Source organism: Erithacus rubecula (assembly GCF_903797595.1).
Source record: "Erithacus rubecula genome assembly, chromosome: 3".
In the NCBI taxonomy this organism is placed as follows: domain Eukaryota; kingdom Metazoa; phylum Chordata; class Aves; order Passeriformes; family Muscicapidae; genus Erithacus; species Erithacus rubecula.
Window position 1 is genome coordinate 101,726,921 of NC_136689.1, and position 9,846 is coordinate 101,736,766.

The 9,846-nt window shown below is 43.7% G+C and overlaps 1 protein-coding gene across 2 annotated transcripts in view; it reads right to left on the minus strand.

Moving 5' to 3' along the window:
* Window positions 1–5,388, minus strand: part of ROCK1 (Rho associated coiled-coil containing protein kinase 1) — a 79,325-nt gene extending 73,937 nt beyond the window's left edge. The window contains exons 1-2 of one of the 2 annotated variants that reach the window (XM_079301247.1): window positions 5,050–5,161; window positions 4,824–4,939 (exon numbers count right to left, since the gene is read on the minus strand). In XM_079301247.1, the coding sequence (XP_079157373.1) occupies window positions 4,824–4,916 (93 nt within the window). In that variant the 5' untranslated portion in view covers window positions 4,917–4,939; window positions 5,050–5,161. Of the gene's footprint in view, window positions 1–4,823 lie in introns of both variants that reach the window. The other variant, XM_079301246.1, reaches the window with a different exon arrangement.
* Between the last annotated feature and the right edge of the window lie 4,458 nt (window positions 5,389–9,846).

Below are 9,846 nucleotides of genomic sequence, written 5' to 3' on the forward strand. Positions count from 1 at the left end.
ATTACATTCCTACACAGCCTCTAGTTTTATAAGCAGAAGAATTGGCTAAGTTAACTATTAATTCCTCTGTAAAATCTACTACACACCATGAAACAAATGCTAACATTTTGACAGCTCCACATCTCTACTGTTAAAATTTCTAAATTATATAATACTAAAAAATTCTTAAGAGATGCAACCTGGAATAAGAACCCATCAAGTTACTGTATTCTCAAAGCCAACTTAGAGTTGCATTTTACCTTTGACTAACATAGCAAGACACGCATTTTATCATTAAGCTAACATCAATATTTTAATTTCATAATCTGTAGTGATGAGAATATTAACATTAAATAACATTATTATTAATATTAATTAATATAACACTAATAATAAATATAGCAATTAACATTAATAATTTTTACATAAAAAGTCCAGATATGATGACTTGAAGACATGGCATTTTATTTCTAGGTCAGCCAGAAATCTTATTTTGAATCTAACTACCAAAGTTTCAAGAAGTTCTGCTTCTTGAAAAATATATATATACATATATATATATATAGACACATATACATATATATATATGTACAAGAAGCTTCATTAGCAACAAGGAAGCTTGCCAGATACCAAATTTTTCTAGCATTTAATCACTCAGACTTTAAGAGCAGAGTTACTGTAGTTTCAGGCAACGTGATTTCAACAGCTATTTGTTTGCTACCTCTAAAGTAAAGGTACTTTCAGTTATTTAGTTTTTATGTATTGCTTTTTTAAAATCTATTATCCAAATCCCTAATCACAAAGTATTCAAAAGTGCTTTCTAACACGTTTAAGAAAAATATGTCTAGTAACAGATATATATATATAGAATTCCAAATCCCAAAGATGAGGAGATCATCCTGCCTTTTCCTATGCAAGACAGACAAACATGAATTAATCTAGCTGATGAAACAGACCTAGGAAAAACAGGTGAATCAAGCTCTGTAGCTATGTATTTTTGGTGCAACAAAAATGGAAACCTCTTCTGAGTAGATAAAACAAGTTTGTGATATGCATGTTTACTGCTGTCAGTTAATTTGAAGACAAACTGCTAAACAAATGAAATATTTGTCATCTTTGACAATAAAGACCACCAAAAATGTGAAGTTTTTTAAATCAACTATGGAAGTAATTGACTAAGTACCTGAATAATTACAATATTATATTGTTAAATATATATAGACTATATATAAACAACTCAAGTGCCTGTATAAACTATGAAAACACTCTTCACAAGTTCTTACCTGAACAGAGAAAGCACCAAAATACATTTTCATATAAAGTTACTAGTGATTTCAGACTCAAAAGCATAAGCAATTTCAGGTCAAAATGTCCCACATCTACACACTTATTACACCCCTTAGCTCCCCACTTTTCAAAAATTGTAAGCACATAAACTCCAAGAATTTACTAAAACACAGGTTCATTCTAAAAACAGCTGTAGAATGATGCTCACTGAATACTCCTTTTCAGTGTGTAAGCTCATAACTTAGCTCAAGTTTAGTCAGTTACACTGCCTTTGGGCCTACTCAGCACCCCTATGGAATTCACCAGGATCTGACCACTGCACACCCCACAGTGTGACCACCTCTCTAAAACAGCCTTCACAGTGTTATTAGATCTTTTGGGGACTGTAGAACTCCTAGTACCAAATACTTTGAGAAAATGCAATGAATGATGCTGTGACACATTGTTTACACTTAACTCAGGCTTGAGCCTCCTCATGCCTCATAAAGAAAAAAAAAAGTTTATCTATGATTCCCCTGCCTAGTACAAAATCAAGTGCATGGGAGTGCCAAAGAAACAAATTTAGTTACAGACAGTTGCAACATAAATTCATTTTCTTACTCTGTTTTTTTATTACAGTTGCATTGGAGAAAACAGGAAAAATAAACACATCTCTCTCCTGCACTTCAGCTTTATGAATTTCCTTCCTGCAGCATGTAAATTGAAGTTACAAGGCCCACAGTGTGCTTTTTCCGCCTGCTCTGCTCTGTTGTCAGCACTCTTCTCCCACACCTTCCTGAAACGGTAACACATCTTCCTTTGTATCAGGCCCCACCCCCATCTTCTTTTCTTAGAGTTCTCATACTACTTCACATATAAATTTAGAATCTTTCTAGCATACAGGACATAGCTTATTACATTTACAAAGCCCAAAATGGCTACAAAGCTGATTTAAAGGTTTATTCCATGTCTTGCCTGTTAGTCTACAAAGGGTACAAACTAATGGGAAGAAAAATAAGAACAGAAGAAAAATGAAGCAAAGTTAGAGGATAAAAGCATCCCAAAAGAAGCCAAGAGCACTGCTGAGACTTTTCATCATACCGCCAAAAAATAATGTCTAGTGAACTTAAATGAACTCCAGCATTTTAAACCTACATATATAGAATATCCGATGCTCAAGTGACTGTGCATCAGCTATTAATGTATTTCCACTCAGACACACAGTTAGTATCATCTTTGCTTAGGAAAAGCCAAAGGAGTTATAAGGAACATCAGCACAGGACTTTAATCAAAGGTAAAAAAAAAATTATATGAAATTTTAAAGTTCTATTAGAAAGAATTTTTGTATGTACATACATTTTTGTATGTAGTCTGATCAGAAAAATATGACTTTACTTTCTTTTTAAGTGTACCACGCCTGAAGTCTGTCAAATTTCCCTCTGTAACTGAGACTTTCAGGGAAGAGAATGGGGAGTTCATTTCAGAAGGTATTTAAATGCAGATCAATTACACCTACACCTAAGCATTTCTTACTTAAAAACATACCCATACAGATTTTAACGGATTTGATATGTAAGTAGTACTTTGGGCCAAGAATGATGATTGTAGTGTGAATCATCCCATTAAGAATTGGTGTAAAATATTTAAGCTGTTTTGGAAAAGTGTTAGGATACTTAAATTCTTCTATAGAAAGACTCCAAGAACAAATGAATCAAGGTATAAGTCCAGCCAGCAAGAAGACTGACAGACCAAACTGTATTGACTGTAGTGACCAAACACATACAAAGTTAGCTTACCAAGTGATTTCCTCAGAAGCAGCATTTTCCTTTTTAATTGGTAACAGCTTAAAAGAAATTTCCTAAAAAACTGTCATTTCAAAGGACCTTAAAATCTGTGATGCAAACACATGTTCTAAAACTTTCAGCAGGCATGACAGAAAGCATACTAGCAAGTTCATTCCCAAACTGACTACAGCTTAGCTCCTAATCACAAATAAGATAACTGAAATGGGGCAAATCCTTAAACTGATTATAAGATTAAGAAATACGGTTAAAGATACTACCAACTGCATGTCTGATACCTGCCAATTTCTTCCTACCACTGTAGGACGGTCCCCATAAAACAGCCAGCACTCAAGCACATACAGCAAACTGAGCCATGGTTAATGTAAACTCTGGACTCTTAGCTGACTGTATACACTTGACACCTATCAATAGAACCTGGTTGTAAAAATGTCTCATTAGTCTTGAGGTACCAAAATTGACACCCTATATCCTAAGAACCTAAGGTCTCTTCATTAGCTGTGGTTCTAAGATGACAGATAGATAAAGCAGATCAAGAGAAGCAAGTTAACTAAAAGATGCAGTGCTATTTTCCTTTGTGACAGCAGCATCCACATGGCTCTGCTTTTATCTAGCGATGCAGGTTTGACCTGTCAACACTTCAGAAGCTCACAAACCTGTAATAAGCTAAAGAGAGTAAACAATACTGTGAACTTCCACAGATTCTTGCATTACTCTTTTAATCTCTCCACTGCTTTATGCTCAAGCAAGTTTTCTGCCAAGAACCATGCAGCACAAAATGAAGAATGACTATTAAGAGCTATCTCCACCCCCACACCTCCCTTCCCTTCCAACCCCAAATGTCAGAGTTCATATGAGGAACAAATTCAATTTATTTGTTCCTCTCTCTGACAACAGAAAGCCGGGGGAAAAAAATACACTAAAGAACTTCCATCACTTGGTCCAAAGAAAATAAGCTCTCTACTTCAGTGTGAAAGCACAAATTACACTTTGGTACTATTTAAGGACATCTCTAGGCATATCTAAGGACCCAGATGTATCCCAAACAAATTGTCTGGATTTGGCATGCAGTTTACTGAGGTACTAAGTGAACCAAATGAGAACTAAAAGATCATCCAATTCTGTCAATCAGCTACCAAATGACGTTGGTTGGTTTTGTATCAGGAAGTGTTATGGTTTGCTTCCCTGCGATGCAGTTACGACACTGACAGCAGCGGTGAGATCCAGCAATTAGGTACATCAATCAGGGAAACAAGCGAGCAGCCCTCTACCTTAGGCCTAACACAACCAGCAGTTTAAAATGCATTTAAGCCCCAGCCCCCAGCCGTAAGGGCTTACTAATCGTGCTGTACTCGGCTGTCAGCGCTGCAGCGCTTAACCACAGCATAAGAAGAACTCAGTCTTTAACAAAGCTGTTGGAGAGAAAACTGGTGTCAGAGCTGTTTGAAGTCGGGCGGTCGCCCAGCGGAGCGGCACTCACGAGTTCCGCGTGTGGAAAGGCTCCACCGCCGCTGTGACAGCCGGCGAGGCACAGGGCAGAGCGCGGAGCCAGAGATGACAAGTGTGACAGAAGCAAGGCTGGGCAGCGCCTCCCTGGCATGAGCCGCTCTCCCCGCACACGGGCACATTCACGCACCCTCAGCCAACGCTGGGTAAACAAAGCACCAGTGCAGAGCCGAGCAGGGCGGTGACTCAGCCAGGAGTGCGAGATTCGGTCCCACAGGGTAAGGAATTCGGGGAGACGTGACCGGGGGCCCATCGGCGCTCCCTACTCACCAGCAAACAGTCCACGTTCACTTCGGATTTGGGGTCCTTCAAAGTCACATCGATTTTCTCAAACCGAGACTCAAAACTTTCTCCCGTCGACATGTTTCCGGATATAAAAAGTTTCCCTTATTCCAGAGCAAAGTAAGATTTTTTTTTTAAAAATGAAAAAAAAAAAAAAAAAAAAAAAAAAAAAGACAGGAACGGGCGAGCACAGAAGAAAAACCACAGCCCGTACAAGGCTGAGGAAGCGCCTCCTGCGAGATCCCTTCAATCACAGAAGTCTCTGGGGCAAGTCCCCGTCAAGGGGGCAGAGAGTCCAAGGGGAACCCGCAGCAGGCGCGGGACGAGACTGTTTCTCCCCCGGCTCCTCCAGGCACGCACGCAGCTTCCCGGGATGCTCACAGCTCTGCAGCAGCAGGTTTCCTCTCCCTCCCTCCTCTGCTCGGGCCCCACCGTCTCAGCATTCCCATCTTCCCAGCCGGGGAAGCCGTCCCGGGATCCAGCGTAGCGGTCCCTCCTCCTCGCCCTGCTGCTGCAGCGCCGGCGGGTCGGTGCCAGGTTCCGGAGCGCGGCTTTCTTTCCGGTGAACCAGAAGAAACAACAGAAGAGGGGGGAAAACAAGGAAAAAAAAAAAAAAAAAAAAAAAAAAAGAAAGGGAAAAAAAGACAAAAGCCTGTAGGCACAACAACAAGGCAAAAATGGATGAAAAAATAAAACTTAGGGAAATCCTCTCGACGGCGTGTCTCAGCGCCGTGGGGTCGGTCCGTCCGGGGGCACGGGACGAGGAAGCGAGGATGGCACCGGACGAGAGCCCCCGCGGGCGGCGGACGAGTCACCTCACCGGCAGAACGGCCGCAGCAGCATCTTTCTTCCTCTCTCCTCCTCCTCCTCGCTGCCTCCCGCCGCTGGCAACGCCGGTTCAGCCCCCTCCTCTCCGCTCCTCCGCCTCCCACGGACGGGATGGCAGCCCGGACCGCCTCGGGACCGACCCGAGGTTGCGGCGTGCGAGGGGAGGAGGGAAGGAGGCGGCTTAAGGGGAGGGGAGAGCGTGAGGTCCGGCGGCGGCAAGGGAACCTGCGAGAGCCACCAACATGTCCGCCTTCCTGTTTGAACAGTCGGGACAGGGCGCGGGGCGCATGCGCGGGGGGAACGGCTCCGGTGCGGGCGGGGATGGGACAGCAGGGCGGCGGGAGGCGCGCGCGCGCGCGGAGACAGAGGCGCGCGCATGAGGCGGCCGGAGGGGGCGCGCGCCTGGGAAGGAATCACAGTCACAGTCGGGTTGGAAAAGAGCTCTGAGAGCATCCAGGCCAGCCTGTGACCGAACACCACCGTGTCAACTAGACCAGGACACCGAGTGCCACGTCCAGTCTCTCCTTAAATGCGTCCAGGGACTGTGACTCCACCACCTCCCTCGGCAGTGTATTCTAGTGTCTAACCACCCTTTCTCTGAGGAAACTCTTCCTCGTGTCCAATCTAAACCTCCCTCGGCACAGCTTAAGGCCGTGTCCTCTGGTCCTGTTGCTTGTTGTCTGGGAGAAGAGCCCGAGCCCCAGCTGGCCACAGCCTCCCCTCAGTTGGTTCCAGAGCGATAAGCCTTCTTTTCTCCAGGATAAACACCCTCAGCCGCTCCTCATGGGACATGCGCCCCAGACCCTTCACCAGCCTCGTCGCCCTGGCGAAGAAAAGCCGGGAGAGGAGGAAGGCAGCGCGTTGGGCTCGGCCCCGGCCCCGTGCGGGCGGGCCGGGTGTGACAGCCCGGGACCCGCCTTCCGGGAGCCGCTGCCTTGTGTGCCCGCCCCCGCCCGGCGGTTCCGGCGGGATCTCCGCGGAGCCGAGGGGCTGCGTCCTGCCGGGAGAAGCGCCCCTTCCCGCCGGCTCCCCGTGCCGTGGGGGATGCGGCCGCCGTGTTTCCGCCCCGGAGGCGCCTCAGCGCTGCTGGCTCCCCCCGTCTTGGCACGGCACGGGCACGGGGGGCAGGTGGCAGCGAGGGTCGCCTCGGGAGTTGCAGTGGGCTCCATCCTTGCGGATCCTCAAAAGCCAGGCCCTGGGCAGCCGCCTGAGGGTGGTCCTTAGGTCATCCTTCACTGGAGATATTCCAGAATCGTATGGGCACAATCCTGTGCCATGTGCTCTGGGATGTTCCTGCTTGAGCTAGGAGACTGGACCAGATTACCCGCTGTATTTTCTTCCCAACCTGGCCCTTTCTGTGATTCTGCGATTCTGTCCTGACTGGTGAGGGGGACTGGAGAAGTTGGCCTCCAGAGACACATTTCAGTGGCATTTTTGTCATCCTGTGTGTCCAGGGAAGGAGAGGCCAGCTCCTGCAGTGCCAGAAGTTCAAGCATTCCAATTTATGTCCATGCAAGAGCCATGTGCAAGGTAGCACACCAAAGAAAGAAAGAATAGATACCAGCACTAAACATGTAACCTGTGCAGCCTGTATTGGTGTTTCCAATTCTAATCTTACCCTTAGACAACAGCAGGGATCTTTTCTTCAAATAAGGAAACAATCACAGAATCCCTTCTATTGGAAAATACCTCTGAGATCATCCAGGCCAACCTCTGACTGAACATCACCATGTAAATTAGAACATGCCACTAAGTGCTACGTCCAGTCTTTTCTAGAAGACCTCCAGAAATAGTGATTCCACCTTCTCCCTGGGTAGTCCAATGTTTAATAACCCCTTCTGTGAAGAAATTTCTCCTAATGTCCAGCCTGATACTACTGCGGCTCAGCTTGAGACTTGAGCAAAGTAATTATTTCAAATATTACTGGACAGTGGCCACTGTACTGGTTCGGTTCTTCAGCTTCCACTTCAGTTCCATAAATGGCAATGGCATTTTTACAAAGATCACTATAAACTGCATGGAGATTGTCAAGTCATTAATCTCTGGTTACTGAACAGTTGCCAGTAGCAAACCTGAATCAGTAGCACTATGAGTTATTTTCCATGTCATGGTTAGGAAACAAATTCATAGCCAAGTGTTAGAACAGTTGAGCTATTCAGTCTTGGATGTCAGTACTTGCTATCTTGCTTTATTCAGAAAAAAAAGAAATTGAATTCTACATGTTGCTTTTTCCTATCCACAGCTGCCTGCATCTTTTGTTTTTGTTTTCTGCTGAGAAGTATGTACAGTTAAAGCAAAAATACAGGCTATAGCAATATTTCTGCTCCCTTTTTTTTTTGCTGGCTACTACCACAGCCCTTTGATTCAGAGAGTTTGGTTGCTCTTGGAAATGCTGATGTTCTATTTCAGCAACCACAGTCCAAAGAGAACATTTCCACAAGCTACAGGGTGTAGGCTTAGGATCATTTCATATGTGATGCAGTAATTTTTATAATACACAGAATACACTGACTTCTTGCAGTCTTCATCTAAAGCAAGATGAAAATCATCATTAGAGATACAGAACCTAATTCGCAGTGCTCTTGGGCACCTGATTTAAGCTTTAGGGATGATGCCAGGCCTCAGCAGGGTGACTTGAGGCAGCTAGCTGCAAACAATGCAAAATCCATGAGCCTGTAATAGAGTACGGGAGAGGAAGCCTGAATCTGCAGCTCAGTGGGCAGGATCACCACTGCGGTCAACAGGTGCCATTTATGTGTTTTATCCAGTGTCCATGGGAAAACTTACAGGTGCTCTTGGAATGCAAAACACCTTGCATCCTCTCCAGATCTCCCTGCAACAAAGCTACATGGGTCTTTCTCCCTCTTGCTCTTTGCTTTTTTGCATTTTGTTTTATTTACAGTGGCCCAGATTCAACACAGAAAGTGAAGAGAAGCACTATCCCATTTTCTGGCAACTTGGAGAATTCACAGAGATGAGAGCTGAGCACTGGACAGACCCAGCCTCACGTGTTTATTTGCCAGTGAAGGATCTGCCTCTGGAGTAGTTCACCTGAAAACTTCTACCAGTGTTTGTGGTGAGCAAAGCTGCTGTGTTTGTGTGCATCTGTGTGCAAACCCTGTGTGTTTCAAACATGTCTGTCAGACTGGGCTTTTCTCACAGCTGTGGTGAACTAAAAGTGCTTGTCTGTCTGTCTCAAATAGAATAGAATTTGTGTGGGAGGTACTCATGCAGCTGTGTAGGAAACTCTGAGCACTGCTTCGAAACTGTAAAAGGGAGGCTTTGGCTAACAGCATCTAAAAGGATAATAGGTTCTACTTCCTAAAAGCAGGTATGGGTTAAGTGTCTGGTTAAGTACTCATGTTGTAACTTGAGAGTGTAATGTAATAGTTTTTAATCCAGAAAACACTCATTCACATGCTGGGATCTTAAAGCCCATTTTCAGAAACTTCAGTCAGACTGTTTGTATCTATATGATTAGGAACTTGCATATTTCTAGCATTGACCCCTTGTAAATCATATGAATCCCCATCCTACACAACAAATTAGTGCATCGAACTTTGGAAAATTGAATTGTTTTATCTTCCTGATAAACAAACTAATAACAGGTAATTTTTTTCTTGTTGCATTTGTTGTGTCACACATTTTGGAATCAAACTAGGTTTTGTTGAGTGAGATAGGAATTACTCAACATATACATGAGCTGATAACACTGAGCTGATAAAACATGCAAACCTGAAAGATCTTTTTTCTTCTCTTCAAAAGTACATAGTCTCTAATTCTTGAAAATGTCTCTAAGTAAGTTGATGTCCATACAAAGTAAATGAACAAACTGATAATCCTAATAAAACCAAAACCATGGTCCCCATATCCATGTTCTCTTGCCTGTTTCATAAGATACTTACGCATTCTTGGTTTTTGTGTGATACAAATTAACACCGACTTAAGAGCTGATTGTTTGGCAGAGATTGAAATTTCTTATTAAATACAGAACGTCAGTAAACTATAGAATGACTACATTGGCTTCCTCTAAACCATAATAAAATACTTTTATAAAGTACAATTAATACTGTTTATTGTGCAAATAACATTCTTGTACATGAGCGTAATAAAACTGTGCACGTAAGAGGTTTCAGTAGTGCTCATTTCAGGAATATTTAGCAAACAGCAAGAACACAAGATC